This window comes from Sminthopsis crassicaudata, chromosome 1 (assembly GCF_048593235.1).
Source record: "Sminthopsis crassicaudata isolate SCR6 chromosome 1, ASM4859323v1, whole genome shotgun sequence".
Taxonomy (NCBI): domain Eukaryota; kingdom Metazoa; phylum Chordata; class Mammalia; order Dasyuromorphia; family Dasyuridae; genus Sminthopsis; species Sminthopsis crassicaudata.
The window spans coordinates 581114323-581134258 of NC_133617.1; the positions used below are offsets into that span (position 1 = coordinate 581114323).

The following is a 19936-nucleotide window of genomic DNA, read 5'->3' on the forward strand; positions in this document are numbered from 1 at the left end:
GTGACTTGCCCACCATTATACACCTAATAAATGCAGGAGACAGGATTTGAATTCAAGCCTTCCTGACTCCAAGGCTAATACTCCATCCACTAAGTCACCAAGTAAGCTGCCCTTCCTTTGATGTCTCACTCTTGTACCCTTCAACCTCATTACACAGATTGGGGTTCTCTTCTGCCTATTGGGACTCCTCTGTTTTCCCCTTGAAGCACTTCTATTTTGGAAGAGAGGATATAGATCCATTCCAAAACAAAGCAACATATCTCCCCCCCCCATTCCCCCACCCCTGAAAACCCTCCCCAGGACAGCCATTACCTATCCTTACAGGGCTCTTCTCTCAGGCTGCTCAGTCTTCCTGGGCTCACCAGCATAGGAACACTCTGGCCTGGAGACATTTACATTTTTAAAGGCTTTAGCTAAATTCCCAAGGCTGTAAATGTAAACATCCTCCAGCACTGAAGAGGCTGCATTCCCTAACCTTCGAAGAATAAATAAACATTAGCACACAAAAAGCATGTTCAGTTTGGAATAGTACTCTTCATTCTGAATAGCATTGCCCCTTATTGTGCAATTCCTTGGCTAGTAGCCATCACTAAAAAGATGAGAAATTGTGCTCTTCATCTCGGAGCTTGGAATTCCTGGGACTTTTTTTTACTTCACAGGAATGATGGGTACCCACTTTTTTGTTGAAGATCCCTGCAGCCTGCATGACTGTTACATGCCAATCTATCTGCAGCTATTTTTTCTCATTCTTTATGTTTCCAGTACTGAAAAATTCTCCCATTGCTTCCCTAGGAGGAGGCAGTCTGTCCCAAGGTAATCATTTTTTTCTTCTGGGAGGGTGAAGGGGAGAGGAGACTGTTGTAACATAGACTTTCACTATCCCCTCCTAGCATAGGGCTGAATTTCATAAGTTGTGGCAAATTTAAACTAAACAAATAAACAAGGCATGGGGTGGGTGGTAGTAGATTTCAAGAGAGCAATGGAAATTTTTTATAGTACAGTATTGCACACTGTAAGCCAGATCATACATTATTTATATAACTCATAGCTCAGATAAAACAGATTTGATTCCAGATTATATCTCTTTGGCTAGTCTGCCCTCACCTTGAGTTATTCCAGAAAAATCTCCTAATATAGTAATAATATAGCTAGTATTTAATAGATATTGAGGTATAGTGGATAGAGAACATGCCTCAATCAAGAAGACTTGTGTTTAAATCCAAACTCTGATATATTCTGGCTATGACCCCAATCAATTAACTCGATGCTCTAGGTGACTCCTCAGGCCCTCAGTTACATAGAAGTTTCTGATCTGCACTTATAGAGGGAGTTTCTATACCACCAGTGAAATCATAAGTCTAAATCAAAGCTTATAGGCAGGTTTTCCTTCAGAAAATTCAGAAGGGCTGCAAAAGGGCTTAGAGGAGGACGTGGTACAGAAAACACATAAGGCACTCATCAACTTCATCAGCTTGCTCAGCAAGGAACTGAACTCAGAGTTTCTACTTTTCATTTTAGGTAGCTTCCTCTTTCCTACAATCATACATAAGTGGGAACTGTGTATATCCTTCCTGTATCCTAGATTCTTTATATCTCATGAATGAGCAATCCCTTTCCCTTTTAGAGACTGGCAAGATTCTAATTTCCCCAATCTCCAATGATAAGAGGAAGGTGAGGAGAAAGAGGGGGGAAAGAAGGGGGAAAGGAAAGAAAAGGAGGAGGGGAGAGGGAGGAGGTGGCTCATGAGACTAGGGTCCTTAAGAATAAGCTGAGTGACCATTTGTCAGCTATGATTTAGCAGGCGCCTAGGTGGTACCTTGAACAGTGCTGCGCTTAATGTTGGGAAGACTTCGGTTCAAATATTACCTCTAACATTAGTTACGTGATTCTGAACAAGTCACCCTCTCTGTGCCTCAAGTAACTTTACACAGCCCTAGGTGATGTGCGACTAGTGTTGATTACAGGATTTTCCTGTACTGACAAATCTTGCTTTTTGTCTGTTTCTCATTATCCAAATTCAACTTTACGCAAACAAATCTGAAAGAAATCTACATTCCAACCCCCCCACCTATGTTAAGTTTACTGTACAGCATTGTGATAAGCAGCTCCCCCTCCCCCCCCAAAAGATGCTCCAATTGAAAGCAGAAGAACAGACACTCAGAGACTATTACCATTACCACTGTCAGACTGGGGGTTTAGCTTGAGACCTCTGGCAACAAGAGAAGAGACCTATGCCCTATTTCTGCTTAGCTATCTCTTGTTTCTTCCCAGGTCTCCTTCCTTCCCTCCATGTTGGCCATCTCCTCCTGTCTGTATTCATGCCTAACACCAATATGGTGGCCCTTGACAGTAGATTCTTCTTCCTACTCTCATTTCTCTGTGTCTGGCCTTAAACTGTGTACCATGTCCCTGGGCAGATTAGCATTATGTAAAAATTGCTATAAAGCAGTCTACTTACCTAAAGTGGGAACTGTATATATCCTTCCTGTAGCCTAGAATGAGGCAATTAAGAATGTTAAGAATGATGCATGAATGTTAAGCAGAAAAGGCTATGTAAGCATAACTGTTTCCCAGTTTTGAAAAATACGGCTTTTAAGCAGCAACCTAAAATGTTTAAAACTTTTCTTTTGAATGAAGAAAGTATTTATTTTCTCTTCTACTTTAGAAAAGTCAAAGTCTTGTAAAAAATATGCATAGTCAAGCAAAACAAATCCCTGTACTGACCATGTCCAAAAAAAGGTGTCTCATTTTGCATATTGACTCATCATTCCTCTGTCAGGAAGAGGGTAGCAAAAATCAACACTCTCCCTCTAGAATCATGGTTGGTCCTTACATCAATCAGGTTCTTAAGTCTTGAAGCTTGAGGCATAAATAACACGGATCACAGGATATATTATAATGTATATGAAACGGTAAAAAAAAAAAAAATGTTTTTGCTAGTCTGGGCTGGTATAGTGGATGAACACAAGCACTGGAATTGGAGTCAAAAAGTATGGGTTCAAATTCTCCTTCAGACTATTACTAGCTGAGTGATCATAGGCAAGATACTTAATTTTTCAGAGCTTCCTCCTCTGTAAAATTAGGGCAGCTTGTTGTCAAAGTGGATAGAGCACTGGGCCTGGAGTCAGGAAGACCTGCATTCAAAAATCAGCCTCAGACATAGATTAGCTGTGTGACTTTGTTTACCTCAGTTTCCTCATCTATAAAATGAGCTGCAGAAGGAAATGGCAAACCACTCCAGTTATCTTAGCCAAAGGAAACCTCAAATGGAGTCAAAAAGAGTCAGACCTTTTGACTACAGCAAATCCAAAGAGCAATACTAATCAGGACTGTTGGGAAGTTAAAACTATCCAAACATAAAAGCAATTTGCAGTGCTGCAGATTAGGTATTTTACATTTCACCTCAGTTCTGTACTGTCTCTCTCATAAAGTTCTTGTCTTCTAATAAGGGAGGCCAGGGATTAAGGATTCCCCTGCCTGTGGTTTGCTTCCCTGATGCAGAAAATCCTCCTGTTCCTGTTCAGCTCCCCACCTTACACTCCAGGCCTCTGAACTTCTGAACCTCCCAAGCTAGTTTTTAAGCATCTCAGGAACTGATACTTGATCACCTGAGATCATCAAAGTCCCAAAACGAAAGAGGCAGCCCAAAATCCAAGCACCAGCTCACCTAGGGAGGACAGGTGCTTTAAAGTGCTGCATGCTCCAGAGTTCAGGACAACTAGGTAGTACAGGGGATAGAGTACCAGGTCTGGCGTCAGGAAATGAGTTCAATTCTGACAAGTTAACTTCACCCTCTTTGCCTCAATTTCCTCATCTATAAAATGAGCTGGAGAAGGAAATGGCAAACCACTGCAGTATTTTTGCCAAGAAAACGTCAAATGAGGTCCTGAAGACTCAAACACAACTGAAAATAATTGAACAGCAACAATAAAGCTCCACTATTGACAATTTCTTCTGGAAAAGAGAAAGGGACAGCCTTTTTCAATCCCTCCCTCCCCACACTCCTCCAGTTGCATGGTGATCCCTGGAGGGTCGAAGGAAAATAAGAATGGAGCCATTTTTTTTTTTTTTTTTAAAGAGCCACTACTTTAAAAGTTTTTTTTTTTTTTTTTGCTCAAAGTCCAATAAGTGGATTGCTTCATTATCTCAAAGCGTAAGACCTTCAATGATGAATCATGTATGGAATTATGAGATGGTATAATTTCATCATCTCAAAGCAACAAAGCCCCATGACCCTGAATAATACATGTGTGTTGGTCAGAGACAGGTAGAGAATCTCTTCCTCTGCTTTGTGTAACCCCATCTTATATTATTATATAACATTATTATATCTCATTTGAACTTTGTCAAGAATGTTTATGTTTTGGTTTATTTTTCTACTCAGAACTTATGATTTTATTGGTGTAGGGGACATTTTCTGGAGGGAACGCCCTCTACTAATGTAGACTGTTAGATATTTGCAGTCTTTGAGCCTCGGGAGCAAAAAGGGCCGCTACATAGAGAGGCCAGGTCTGGAGTCAGGAAGACTCATCTTCATGAGTTCAAATCCAGTATTAGACACTAACTGTGTGACCCTGGAAAAGTTACTTTGTGCAGTTTGCTTCAGTTTCCTTATCTGCAAAGTGAGCTGAAGAAAGAAATGGTAAACTACACAAGTATCTTTACCAAGAAAAACCCAGATGGGTTTTTCCATTTCCAGTCTTAGTGACTGCAAGGCTTGGAATATGATATTCTGGAAGGCAAAAGTGCTAAGATTGAGTATCATCCCAAAATGAGCCATTCCACAGTTGATAAATAATAAAAAGATATAAACAGTTTTCAGATGAAGTAATCAAAACTATCTATAGCCACATGAAAAAATGCTTCAATACACTATTGACTGGAGAAATGCAAATTAAAATTCTGAGGTACTATCTCATATCTATTATATTGGCTAACAGGATAGAAAATGATAGGAGGAAAATGACAAATGTTGGAAGGGATGTGGGTAAAATAAGATATTAAATATATTGCTGGTGGAGTTGTGAACTGATTCAATCATTCCACAAAACAATTTGGAATTATGTCCAAAGGGCTATAAAACCACGAATATCATTTGACCTAGCAATATCACTACTAGGTCTGTATCCCAAATGGGATTAAAAAAAACCCCAAAAAGGAAAAGGACATACAAAATATGTATAAAAATATTTAAAGCAGCTCTTTACTGGTGGCAAAGAACTGAAAATCAAAGGGATGCTTCAAAGGGATGCCTATCAATTGGGGAATGATGGCTGGACGAATTGCAATATATGATATGATGAATTACTATTGTGCAATTAAAAAATGATGAATAGGATACTGTCAAGAAAAACTTGAAATACTTGCATGAACTTATATGAAGTGAAATGCAATGTCTGCAGAGTAACAGCAATATTATAGTATGATCACCTGTGGATGATTTAACTATTCTCAACAATACAATGATCTAAGATGTAACTCTGAAGAGCTTATGATAAAAAATGCTCTCCATTCCCAGAAAATGACTTGGTGATGTTTGAATACATATTGAAGCTTTTTTAAAAAAATTATTTTCCTTGAGATTTGAGGGTTTGTTTCCTTTTTGTCTGTTTTCCTTCACAACATGACTAATATAGAATTTTTTGAATGACTACACACGTATAACCCATATTGAATTGCTTTCCTTCTCAACTGGAAGGGGAGATTTGGGAAGAGAGTAAGGGAAAGAATTTGGAACTCAAAGTTTTAAAGACTAATGTTAAAAAGTTTTTACATGTAACTGGGGAAAAATAAAATACTATATAACTTTTTTTTTTTTTTTTTTTTTTTTTTTTGAGGCTGGGGTTAAGTGACTTGCCCAGGGTCGCACAGCTAGGAAGTGTTAAGTATCTGAGACCATATTTGAACTTGGGTCCTCCTGAATTCAAGGCTGGTGCTCTATCCACTGCGCCACCTAGTTGCCCCCTATAACTTTTTAAAAGAGATAATAAGAGCCTGTATAAGAGAGATGATCATATAAGGGAAGATAAAGGGATAGGGGCAAAAAAGATTGTAAGGATAGAAACCACCACATTGGGCAGATTAGCTATGTGAATGGAGTGAGAGCAAGAGATGACCATCCAGAGCCAATTGTTAAATTTTCAGTGTGAGCATTTATACCTTAGAAATCAGCAAACCCTACAAACCGAGGACTGATTTATTGCTTTATTGCTTGTCTAAACTTAGAAAAGTGCTAAATATATATATATATATATATATATATATATATATATATATATATATATATATATATATATATAAATGTGTGTGTGTGTGTATGTGTGCATATATGTATACATATATATATACACGCACATATATTATGTAATAATATAACATATATTATGTAATAATAACTGTAAAAAACCAAAATAACCATTGTTGCCCCAACAGTTTAAATATTGTACAGAGAGTAAAGATAAGAGGTCATATTCTAATTCCTCCGTGAAGCTTTCCAGACTAGCCCAGTCTACAATGTTCTTTCCCTTTTTAAGATGCCCATTATACCTGGGGTCTGCACCTGATAATCTAGTCTTGAGAGGACACTAATATATACCCTGCCCTGGACTCCTTTCTAGTTTTCATGCATGACCATTTCCTAAATTATATTGCAATTTCCTAAAAAGGAAGGTGCTTTCCATCTTTACTTTGCTCAATAGCCCCTACAACAATTCTCAGTGGGTAGAGGGTATGAGGTGCAATGCTAAATCCCCATCTGTTAACTAGCTCCTGTCCTCCAACTTAAAATCTTTTCTCATCAAAGTATGATCAAAAGGCTAATCTTGCCATTGTTCAGTCTCATTCAACTAGAAGAGGGAAGTGAAAGAATGAAGAAGTAAATTTGATTTCAGTGAGTGACATTGGAAACATACAAATACATTTTTATATGTCATTAAGCCGCACTAAAAATACTTAACTGTCATTACCAACAAATGTGTAAAGTGCTTTGCAAATCTTAAAGCATTATATGCATTTTAGTTGTTATAATAATAATTCTTATTATCTACCATGTCCATGTGTTGGAAATGGACACTTGCTCATCACTTGATAACTTAAGGGTTTTTTGTTTATTTAAAAGCTTGCTATTTTACTATATTTCAATCTACTACTTTCTTTATTGCCTTAACTATCTAGTTGATGCAAATGAGGTTGAAACACCTATGGGATAGTCTATCATTTTGTTTTTATGGTAAACATCTATCAAACTCTTATAATGTGCAATTTATTTTGGAGCACTTTACTAAGCTATAGTGCTAGACTTGAAAAGACAAACTGGAATAGTGAATACAATCAGGATGTTCAAAGCCTGCCATCAATATTTATTAACTATAACTATTTATATAACTATTTATTAACCTCTCTAGGCTTTAGTTTTTTAATTTGTAAATTGAATAGTGCCTATCTCACAATACAGATGGTTCAATGAATTGAATAAGAAAATGTGTATAAAATCTTTTGTAAACTCTAAAGACCAAATGTGTGGATATGTATGTGTGTGTATATAATCACTATTTATATTTAACAAAAGGGTAAATTGAGGCACATCTCCAAGCAAGATAACATTAGTGGGGGCATGCTGCCTGTTAATAAATTGTTTAACAGCTTACCTTCATTTATGCTAAAGACCCAAGCAAGAGGATTGTTCCCTTTTTATAAGTTTTGGGTAGTACAGACCTAAGAGCAGAACAAGGTAAATGACATCATGGGATTGAAAGTTGGAAATTCCCAAGGTCAGTTAAATTTCTTGAGATAATACATCAGTGATTAGCAGGAGAGCTGGATTTATAAAATGTATTTACTATATTTAAATACATTTAAAATATATTACTACAGGCTAAGTTCAGAGACAAAGAACAATGAAACCAGTTACAGGACAAAATCAATTACTTATAAATGGCATCAATGAAAAAATGATAGGGGGCAGCACTCGAAGTAGATAGAGCACCATCCCTGAATTCAGGACGACCCGAGTTCAAATCTGGTCTTAGACACTTAACACTTCCTAGCTGTATGACCCTGGGCAAGTCACTTAACCCCAGCCTCAGGAAAAATAAATAAATAAATGAGAAAATGATAGAAAAGTGATTTTAATCTCAGCAAATAATATGTAAATATATTTCTATATAAACTTAAGATATTATTATTACAAAATGAAAAAAGTTTTATATTTTCATTCAAATGACTGGACTAGTTGAGCTGTTCAGGTGAAACAAGTATTTCTGTCTAATACATCTTGAGATTGTAATATTTAATTCTTTTTGGCTTTTGCTGAGTGTTGAGAAGAGTCCCATCAGATACTAAATTCTGTCATGAAATGAAGATGAGCTGAGCTGTTTCTTCTCTATAGGACAATAGTACAGATTATGAAAGCATTTAATAACTGGTATTTAAAAGTAATGAATAGAGATAAATCCATAGATAAGGAAGTTGAGGAACAGAGGTCAAACTACTTTGCTTATGCTGATACTCTCTGTCCTTGGCATGCTATCAAAAACAAAAAGAATGACACTAACAATACCAACCAAGGATGGGTGGTTAAGAATATATGATATTAGTTCTATGTCAGAGACACAGGAGTATCGTAGTTGTGGCCACAAGTAAAATGGGAAAACATAAACCTGTAAGGCCCCTTCAATTTCAATAAAAAAGTTTTTTCATATATTGATTTCTTTTTTTATTCTTTGATGTTGCAACCAAAATTGTCCTTTGGGAAAAAAATGAATAAAGTGCAATTGAAATAAAAAAAAGTGTTGGAGTTGGGTAACTCAGAAGCATCTGAGAGAGACCCTGAATGGTTTTAGGGCCTAGAGGAAATGCAAACTTTACCCGGCAAATAAAACCATCTCAGCCTGCACCAAGATTTTAATCAGGATACTAAGGCCAAAGCAGAAATGTCATGTATAAATGTCATGTATACAATTACATGTACGTGCATAAATTATATGTAAGATATGTAAGTGCATAATTCTATCCAAGATCTAAAGGGAGGAGAGGAAGATTGTTACTGATTGAGGAGATAACTTGGAGAGCTTGAGATCTGAGTCAGGACTTCCAAGCAGAAGTAGGATATCACAAGAGAAATAGGGGCAGGGGAAAGACAACACAGAATCTGAGGTCACAAGATTTAGAGCTGCAGTTCCCAGCTAGGGGGGTAGTAGAGGGAGAGCAGATCCTAAAATTGGAAGGATTCATGCTCATGGGTTCAAATCTGGCCTCAGATGTATCCCAGCCATCTCATCTTGGATAAGTCACTTAACCCTGTTTGCCTCAGTGTCCTCTGAGGAAATTGTAAAACGAGCTGGAGAAAGAAATGTCAAAACCACTCTGGTATCTTAACCAAGAATTGGACAGCAACACCACCACTGTGGGCTATGTACTATGCTAAGTCTGAATATGATCACTGTGATTGGGAAAATGAGTGAAGAAGGCTCAGAGGAAAGTGATTTCAAAAGTTATGGGGGTTCTACACCTGTCAGATTGGCTAAGATGACAGGAAAAGACAATGACGAATGTTGGAGGGGATGTGGGAAACTGGAACACTATTACATTGTTAGTGGAATTGTGAAATGATCCAACCATTCTGGAGAGCAATTTGGAACTATGCCCAAAGGGCTATCAAACTGTGTATGCCCTTTGATCCAGTAGTGGGTTTTTTTTTTTGTTTTTTTTTTGGCTTTTATCCCAAAGAAATCATAAAGGAGGGAAAGGGACATGTGCAAAAATGTTTCTGGCAATCCTTTTTGTAGTAGCAAGGAACTGGAAATGAGTGGGTGCCCATCAATTGGAGAATGGCTGAATAAGTTATGATATATAAATGTTATGGAATATTGTTGATCCGTAAGAAATGACCAACAGGATGATTTCAGAAAGGCCTGGAGAGACCTATATGAACTGAAGCTAAGTGAAATGAGCAGGATCAGGAGATCATTGTACATAGTAACAAGATTATACTATGATTAATTCTGATGGACATGGCTTCCTTTAACAATGAGATAATTCAAACCAGTTCAAATTGTTCAGTGATGAAGAGAGCCATATACACCCAGACAGAGGATTGTGGGAATGAGTGTAGACCGCAACATAGCATTCTCACTCTTTCTGTTGTTATTTGCTTGCATTTTATTTTGCTTCTCTCTCTCTCTCTCTCTCTCTCTCTCTGTCTCTGTCTCTCTCTCTCTCTCTCTGTTTCTCTCTCTCTCTCTCTCTGTCTCTGTCTCTGTCTCTGTCTCTCTCTCTCTCTGACTCTTTCTTCTCTCTCTCTCTACTGGTTTGATTTGATTTTTCTTGTGCGGCACGATAATTGTATAAATATGTATGCATATATTGAATTTAACATATTTCTACCATGTTTAACATATATTAGACTACTTGCCATCCATGGGAGGTTGTGAGGGAAGGAGTGGGGGAAATATGGGTGGTTAAGAATATAGGAATAAGGAATAAGGACTTAACTGTGGGGATATCAGTTTTAAGGAAGTTGGGAGTTCTATCCTAGACATTTAGCACTAAGATAGTTGACTCTATACCCATGTGTCTTTTGTTTATATGCTCTATAGCAATGGCATGTGCTCCTTAGTTTCTTTGTATGATGCTAACAAAATATTATTTTACACTCCTCTGGCAAATAACAAGGTTACAAATACAAGAAAAGTTATACCTGTATGCAACACTAACCCTTTTATTGTGAATATATGTTTCTGCTTGCTGTGTCTTGTTATGGGTGCTTCTCTGTGCTAATAAAATATACTTAGTGTACTTGTAAAAAAAAAAAAAGAAAGAAAGAAAAAAAGAAAGAGAGAAAGGAAGTTGGGAAGGAAAGGGAATTGTGGAATTTTTTTTTAATATGAAAAGGGACAAGGCCCACAAGATTACATTTATCCCTATAAAGATAGAAAAATTGAGGACTAGAGGGGAAAGAATTAAATTAACAGTAAATTAACAACACAGGTGAGATCAGACACCATATCTTGAGTTTGGGCTTGGGTCGGACATGGCTGGGTGTGCCAACACATGCCCAGCCTACAATCTATGCTTGACTCTGGAATTAGAATGTAATGCCTCTTGAATGCTGTCTTAAAAACATATTGTTCTTCCTAGTGCTGTACATAAGGAGAAGATAAAATTTCTGACTGGCTGAGAGAATGCAGAAATGGAAGCTTCAGTTGTGAGTAAGGGATTTACCTGACTGGTTTGCAGAGGACCTTCAGAAAGCAGTACAGTGAGAGACTTTTGAATGGCAGATTGGAATGTGTTGGATGCCTTGGGTGGGTATGAGAATCAGCCATTGTCAATGTTCCTAGACTTCAAGAACAACTGAGAGCAAATTTCCCTTGCATCAGATAATTTTCTTTCTCCTATTTTGAGATAAGATCTTATTTCCCTCCAAGCTGAAAAGTCCACTTATTCTTATGTATTCTCTGATACAATGTGATCTACAAAACCTCTCTGATTTCTGTATAATATTTTGCTTGGATAAATGAGTTTGTTGTTTTCTATTTGTGATGATTTATTATTACTTTTTTTTTTTTTTTTTTTTTGCAAAGGGCTAAGCTGGCAAGTATGAACTGAGAAGTATATTCCCCTCTTAAGAACAGTCATGGGAGTGTTTTTTGTTCTTAATCTATCATATCTCTACTTAAATATAATTCTAGACCTATTCCCTTCTAGGAGCCTGGAAGAGAAATTGACCAGTTTCCATGGTCCGGGACCCTGCCTGCCCCTCCCCCCATCTAGAATGCTGGGGTCTTGGTCCTCCCCCTAATCTTTTCAAAAGAGAAAGATGGAGTAAAATTGAACAACAAAAAATGATCTGAGAGCTGATTTTTCATTTCAGTCATATCCAACTCTTCATGACCCCATTTGGGGTTTTCTTGGCAAAGCTAATGGAATGGTTTGTCATTTGCTTTTCCAGCTCATTTTACAGATCAGGAAACTGAGGTAAACAGGATTAAATGACTTGCTCAGGATCCCAAAGCTAGGAAGGGTCTGAGGCTGGATTTGAATCCAGAAAGTTACATCATCTACATGCACATATATCCACAGGGTTGGAGCTCTAAAAATGAATTTAGAGAAGTTAGCCTAGAGGTATAAAACAAGGGCCCAACCAACTACAGCCAGAATCAGATAAAAATATAATTGGGAAATATTAAATAAAATGAACACAAATACAATAGAGCATAGATGATGTTACTATGTGATAGGATGTTGCTAAGTCAATAGGAGCTTAGAGTCACAATTAGCTCACCCATTTCTATTTGAGTATGACACTCCTCACTCAACTAGTCCCACTACTTTACTTCTCATGTAAGGTCTCTGATACCCAGGGAAGTGAAATCACTTGCTAAATGTCATATCACTAATAAAAAGAGGGTTCAAGATTAAACCCAACTCCTCTGACTCAAAAATTCAATAATCTTTCTATCAAACTGCCTAAAAAGCTGGCTACAAAGGGATCTGAACTCATTCTCATAGAGAATGCTTCTGTTTCTCATCACCTTTCCTCCCCCCCTTCCCTCCTAGACAACCCTTGTCTGTGCTCATTCTTTAACTAGTAATTCTGCCCAAATGAGTATAGCTTAATTCTAATTCAGAGGAGTAAATAGCAGATGATGATGAAGGGGTTTTTGACTTCTTTAACAAAATCTTAAGATCCTAGTTTAAAAAAATTAAGAATGAGGGATAAAGAAAAGTAAAACACCAATATTTCACATTTAGGCAACAGGGTGAATAGTCAAGCCATTGATGGAATTAGGCAAGTCAGAGGGAGAGTAAGTACATTTTGGAGAAAATATATATATATATATATACATATATATATATATAAAATTCTGTTTGTCCTATACCATAATGTTCATGTGGTAACCTTGTTTTCCAAAACAAAAAATTAAGACACATATTCTAGCAGAGGATATTTCTTGTGCAAAGCTTTGATTAAAAGGAGAGGAAGGATAGGTACACTTTCTTGTGAAATTGAAATGGGAGAGAGTAATGGGTAAAGGTAGCTCCACATTGGAAGTTCTCCAAACTGCCTAAATTCTCAGAGTATTTGTAAATATGTATATATTCTTTAGAAATTGAGGTTCAGTCTGAGGAGAAATGACAATCTTCCCTGAACCAAAGAAAATATCTCCTAGTTATAAGGTAGTAGTTGCTGCATCTGTCTTTTGCTTAGCACTTATACTATTTAGCATCAATATTTAACGAGTATTTTTCACAGTAACTCTAAGTATCCTATGGAGAAGGAACACATCTCTTTTGGCTTTAATTTGAACACATTTCTCAATATCAGAAAGCTATTGGGAAATATGCTTAAATTAGGATAACAAATATCCTGTGTTTAATGAGAATGCTGAGTATTTGGACTCTTTTCTCCCACCTAGAGGCAGCATGGTAGCACAGTAGATAGAGCTCTGAACCTGGAGTCAAGAAGATCAGAATTAGGATCTAGGCTCAGACAGGTGCTTGGCTGTTACCCTAGAAAAGTCATTTAATTTCTGTCTGCCTTAATTTACTCATCCATAAAATGGGGATGAAAAATAAAAGCATTTATTTCATAGGATTATTGTAAGGATCAGATAAATTATTGCTTGTAAAGTTAAGCATTTAAAGTATAAGTGCTTTAAGGCATCATGAACTGTATATCGGGTCATAGTAATGCAAGGCAAGGCAGAGCTGGATAAAGGGAAGAGCTTCTGGATGGAGAACAGCTTCAGAGTGATTAGAATGGCAGAAGAAACAAGACCTAGAGTTGTGTCCTGAGTTGTGTTCAGGAACTATATTAGACAGTAGCAAAAGCAGAAGGAAAAAAGCGTTACTGTATCTCAAAACACTTTGGTGCTTTATTTTCTAATAGATTTGCACTACCTTGGCGTGTGTTAGTGCAGCATTCTCTTTGCAGCTGCTTGTGAGGAAAGCCAGGGGCAGGGCAAATAGGCAAATAGAAGGGAGGTGCAGATAGAAAACTATGGCAGAAGAATGTTTGTGGTGCCAGAAACTGGAAACTATGTGGATGCCCATTAGTTGGAGAATGACTGAATAAATTGTGGTATATGAATATTATGGAATATTACTATTCTGTAAGAAATGACCAGCAGGATGATTTCAGAAAGGTCTGGAGAGACTGATATCAACTGATGCTGAGTGAAATGAGCAGGACCAGGAGATCATTATATACTTCAACAGCAATATTATATATATGATGATCAATTCTGATGGACGTGGCCATCTTCAACAATGAGATGAACCAAATCAGTTCCATAGAGCAGTAATGAACTGAACCAGCTACATCCAGTGAAAGAACTCTGGGAAATGACTATGAACCACTACATAGAATTCCCAATATCCCTATTTTTGTCCTCCTGCATTTTTTATTTCCTTCACAGGCTAATTGTACACTATTTCAAAGTCCAATTCTTATTGTACAGCAAAATAACTGTTTGGACATGTACACATATGTTGTATTTAATTTATACTTTAACATATTTAACAAGTATTGGCCAACCTGCCATCTGTGGGAAGGGGTGGGAGGAAGGAGGGGAAAAATTAGAACAAAAGGTTTGGCAATTGTCAATGCTGTAAAATTACCCATGCATATATCTGGTAAATAAAAAGCTATCAAGAAAGGAAAAAAAAAAAAAAACTATGGAAGAAAAAATGTTACCCCAGGGAATAGGAGGAAAGAGGCCCAGTTCTAGGTTTGATTAGCTTTGCTCCTGACAGTGTCTTCTTGGCCAAGTCCCTTCACCCCTCGTAAAATGATGGGATGAGACTACTTGAGCTCTAAAGTCCCTCCCAAGTTTGAAAGCTCTCCTCCAATGGAGGAAGCCCAGCCCTCCCTTTTTTCTGGAGACATGTCTTTGCTATCATGATTGGTACTGGGCACTAGTCTACTCCCACCCACAACTGAGGGTTTGTGTGGGTGGAGGGTGTGTCTATTCTTTAAGCAAAGTCCTCTCTTTCTCTCTGTCCTGGCACTGTGGGATGAGAGCAGGGGCTGAGCACTTTCCATCCTGGCTGCCACTGAGATCTGGGACTAAGAAGACAATATGGTGCTGTGGAAAGGGCACTGGATCTGGAGTCAGAGATCCTGGGTGGAAATTCAGACTCTGCCACTTACCTCCTATCTAAGCTTGGGTAAGTCATTCAATCTTTCTTTGTCGTTTTTTCCTTATTCATAAAAGGAATAGGTTGAACAACAATGTCAGAATGGGACCTTTCCAACTCTTAAGCCATTTCTTCCCCCTCTCCTCACTTTCAGATCAGTCTGGACCCATTCTATTGCTGAAGGAAGGATATGTTATACAGGAAAATTATGTGGTATATATATATATATATATATATATATATACATATATATATATATATATGTATGTATGTATGTATGTATGTATGTATGTATGTATATATGTATACATATGTCCCTGTGCTGTGAGAAGCCTCAGGATATCCTAAGCATGTCCCTTGGTTATTATCATACCAAGATGTACCTCCCTTGAGAAAGCTTGGCAAGGTAGTACCAGGAATACTTGGTAATATCCTATTATTCTATTAAAATATTAGAGAAATTTGAAATCAATCTTGGTGAACCCATGAAAAGGAAATAAATTAGTCAATTTGGTTTATTTTGTGCATTTGTATTATAAACTCTAAAATTTATTTCCTTCCATAATTGAAAGGGAGGTACAGGAAGATTTACCTAAAACTTAATGGGTTAGGGAACCAAAAAAAGGCTAGGGATTTTTGTTATAGAGAAAACCAGACTATCATTTTCCATTAGGGCTATTTATTGATTCACATTAACTAAAGATTACTAAGCAGCTCGAGATGTAAATTCACATCAGATTTAAGCCACCAAATGACAAATTCAGAGCTTATGCCTCTTGTTAATAATATAGCTGTTGCAAATGCTCAAACAAGTCCTACCAGCCTGAAGAATGTCAATCTCAAAAGGTAGGGCTGGGATACTTGGAAAAATAGTCACCTCCATTAATCAGATAAAAGCTCCACAACCTAACTCTCCAGCCTTTTAGCACACTATCTCCTGGATACACACCTTTCCCACTCTTAAAATCATTCTCCTCTATCAATGCTGAGCTTATAAGTTACTTCTAGAAAAATCTTCCTTAACCACTAAAAAAAGAATTAACTTTCTTCCACTTTCTTCAAAACTTTCCTAGCACTTTAATTCTCTCCAAAGTGATTATCACATTCTAATTCTCTTGGAATTGTGTTTATATCTTTTATCCTCTGTCAGATTTTCATCTTTTGAAGAATAGAAATCATATCTAAGTTTTTCTTGGCATTTGGGTCCAGAATTGAAAAGGATAAATATGATGGAATGGATTGCCTCTGGGAAATTGCACAGCATTTTTAAAGCTCCAAGGCCAAAAGACCCATCTTTTTAACATGAATGTTTTTATGTTTTGCAAGACTAGAAATACTAAAGTCTCTAAAGCATTAAATTTGTAGATTTATAGGTGGAGAGGTGTAGAATATTGCTAATGAAGAATTGGGCAGGAAAAACAACTCAAAAGATGTCATCAGGGAGCAGTAAGACCAGAAAAGGAGGTGGCCTACTCATGTTCTAGAAGGTTGGCCATGAACAACCTACAGGCTCTGTTGGTATCTATTCAACATCAAGAGCTCTAAAGAAAGGCCCCCAGTATATTAAGTGAACTCCATGTGGAGGATTTATACAAGATGAAAAGATAAGGATGGGGTATAATCTGTACCATTGGAAATAGTACCCACTACAGTAATATCAGAGCTTCATTTAAGCTATGTCTAATATAACCTTGTCCATGGATTGTAGATTCTTTAACAACAGGATATTTGAGTAATTTAAATTTTAGTCCATGTGAAACATTCTTAATGTTGTTGACTCAAGCTCTTCTGTCAACTAGCTCACAGATTGCTCTGTATAGTATGCTTGCCAAAACTCCCTGGCCTGCTTTGCTGTTCTAATCAAACTATACTTGTTTCTCCTATATCCACATCATGGGATTATAATTTTAGAACTAAAAGGAACTTTAAAGGTCACCAAGTCCAACCCCATCAATTTTAGGAAATTGAGAACTAGAGAGGTTAAGTGACTTGCTGGTCACACAGATAAGGGGGGAGTTCAGGGACTTGAATCCATGTTGAATCCAAATCCACCATTTTCTTTAACTACTTCCTAATCCCAGGTATCTATAATTTACAAAACTTCCATTCAGTTAATCAAAATCTAACCAAAAGTTTTAAAAGGTTGAAGACAAAAGGAAAAGGAAACATTCAACATTTATTGAAAGCTAGGATTTAGAGCTGATGGTGTTCTAGTGGCAGTGCAGAGAGTGGAGGTGGGAGAATCCCCTTTTGGTCGGCAGGTACTTCGTGAAAGAATTCACAAACCGGAAAGGTTTAAGTGGCAAAAAGGGAAGTTTATTGTAGGATGAGAAATCAGTTTTGCTAGGGGACAGTGGCAGAGAAATAACAAAAGGTTTTTGCTGAGAAGAGAATGTCTTCACAGCAGACATGAGCGCTGGCAGGCAGCTATGCCCTACTCCAGACTTCTGCAAGGATCAGGAGTTTAGAAATATCCTTTATAGAAATCTGAGACTCAGGTTTCAGGTTGAAAATAAAGCCAATGCCCCCAGACCTAGATGTTTATCAATATCAGGCCCAATTGAATGAAAATCACTTTTAAGGCTTCCTGAATGAGGATATAGCTACCAAAGGGGGGAGGGGGGGAGAGAGAGATTTTTGCCTTAGAAAAGGCCAACCAGGGGGATATGTTCTCTCTCATAGATTCTCCGGAGTCTGGGAGGCCAGGAATCAAAGGGGACAGAATTTCAGAGATTTAATTTTACAGATCAAAAGGAGACAGTTTTGTTTTTTTTTTTACAGAATTTACCCACATCAGAACCAGAAGGTTCTTGAAAGATCCTATAGTCCTATGACTTTTCAGATGAGAAAATAGGTATTGAAGATACGAATGCAAATCAAGGACACAGGAACAATCCATACAAAGGGAAATGACTTGCCTAAGTTCTTGCTGTTAGCTAATAAGTAGCAAAGCTGACACTTGAGCCTAGTCTTCTCTCAACTTTTTATATGCCACATTACTTTCCGAAATGTAAGAAATATCATTGACATTCAGTTAGAACCAAAAAAAAAATCTACACTCAAAGCAATCATCTTATGGGTTATAGCAATAGGCAAAGAAAATTGTGTTAAGTGTGGAGGCTTTATCATTGGCAATTATCTGTATCTATAGGTAAGGGAAATATTTTAATTAATATGAAAAAAAATTACTTCAAAGCAACATCAAAATATTTGAAGGATTATAAAATGCATGTTAATATAGTTTCCCTAGATTTAAGAAACAATGTTATATGATCTTAGAAAATGAACATTTTTGACAAATTATGTCAAAGAATGAGGCAAGTAGAGACAAGAGAGCAATTATATTTAAGAGTAGAGTAAGAGAGAAAATTTCAGTGTCACTCATTCCTTAGGGGGGAAAAAAACCTTACTGGATGAAAATTTTATAAATACCATGTTCTGAGGTTTTTAGGTAAATAGATACACTTTTAATAAACTAAATAAATCAAGGCAAATATATGGTATTCAATTCTAAATAAAAGGAAAGCATAAACATTTTTCAGAGTTAGAATATCTATGTCTACAATTAGAAAATCATACTATTTTTAAGCTATATATTCCAATTAGTATGTCCCCGTAATTTGAGAGACAAGGAACCTGGGGCCAACAAGGCTGACATAAAACTACATCAAGAGTTATGAGGCCTTTCAGGTCTCTCACCAGATTCTCATATAAGATGTTAGTTGGATTTTTTATTTGGACTTTTAAAAAACACTGCATATAATAGTTTCATTCATTCTTTTTTTTTTTTTTTTTTTTTTTTTTTTTCCTGAGGCTAGGGTTAAGTGACTTGCCCAGGGTCACACAGCTAGGAAGTGTTAAGTGTCTGAGTTCAAATTTGAACTCGGGTCCTCCTGAATTCAGGGCTGGTGCTTTATCCACTGCGCCACCTAGCTGCCCCTAGTTTCATTCATTCAACAAATATTTTATAAACTTCTACTAGGCTCTAAGCACTGTGCTATGGGGAGGAAACAGAGAAAAAAAGTCCCTAACCCCAAAGATCACACTCCATTGGGAAGAAAGAAGGGTTGTAAAGAGGTAGGATATGAACACAGATAACTAAATGAGAAATACCTATACAGTAAATTAAGGTAATTAACAGTGGGGAGTAGGAGTGGGGGAAAAGTGAAAGCAATTGGGAACAGAGGGACAGGATAGGCTCTTTGTAGAAGGTGGCACTGGAACTAAAAAGGCATAGGTGAGGAGGGAGTACATTCCAGGCATAAGAGATAGCTCTGACCAAAATCATAGAGAAGGGAGATGGAATGCTGTGTGTCGGGAATAGCAAGTAAACCAAGTGGACTAAAACATGGAGGGTATGAAGGAGAACAAGTTATAACCATACTGAAAAGGAAGCTGAGGAATATTTTATCCCGTAATCAATCGGGGGTCTATTGCATCTCTCTGAACAGGGCAATGATGTGTTTGGGCTGTGTTTAAGGAATATCAATTTAGTATCTGTGTGAAGATGCATTAGAATGACAGGATCGCAGTTTTAAAATGGGAATGGCCCTACGTTAGAAGCTACTGCCTTCCACCTCTTCATGTTACAGATGAGGAAATTGTAGGACATAAAGTTAAGTGACTGCCTGGAGTCACATGCCAGTCAAATGTCCGTGATAGGATGCTGAACCCAGGATCTTTCTGGCTACAAGGGTAGTTCTACATATACAAGATCGCATGTTATCCAAGTAGGAAGCTATTAATTAATCCAGCCCAGATTGATGAAGGGTCTGCTCTACCTTGATTACAAAGT

The 19936-nt window shown here is 37.2% G+C and overlaps 2 protein-coding genes across 2 annotated transcripts in view; one reads left to right on the plus strand and one right to left on the minus strand.

The window, feature by feature from the left end:
• The window catches only part of ANKRD31 (ankyrin repeat domain 31), a 327325-nt gene that overhangs the window by 306081 nt on the left and 1308 nt on the right, over positions 1-19936 (minus strand).
• HMGCR (3-hydroxy-3-methylglutaryl-CoA reductase) overlaps positions 15013-19936 on the plus strand; it is a 30697-nt gene continuing 25773 nt past the window's right edge. The window contains exon 1 of the mRNA XM_074282288.1: positions 15013-15171. Coding sequence (XP_074138389.1) covers positions 15084-15171 — 88 coding nt within the window. The 5' untranslated portion in view covers positions 15013-15083. The remainder of the gene's footprint in view (positions 15172-19936) is intronic.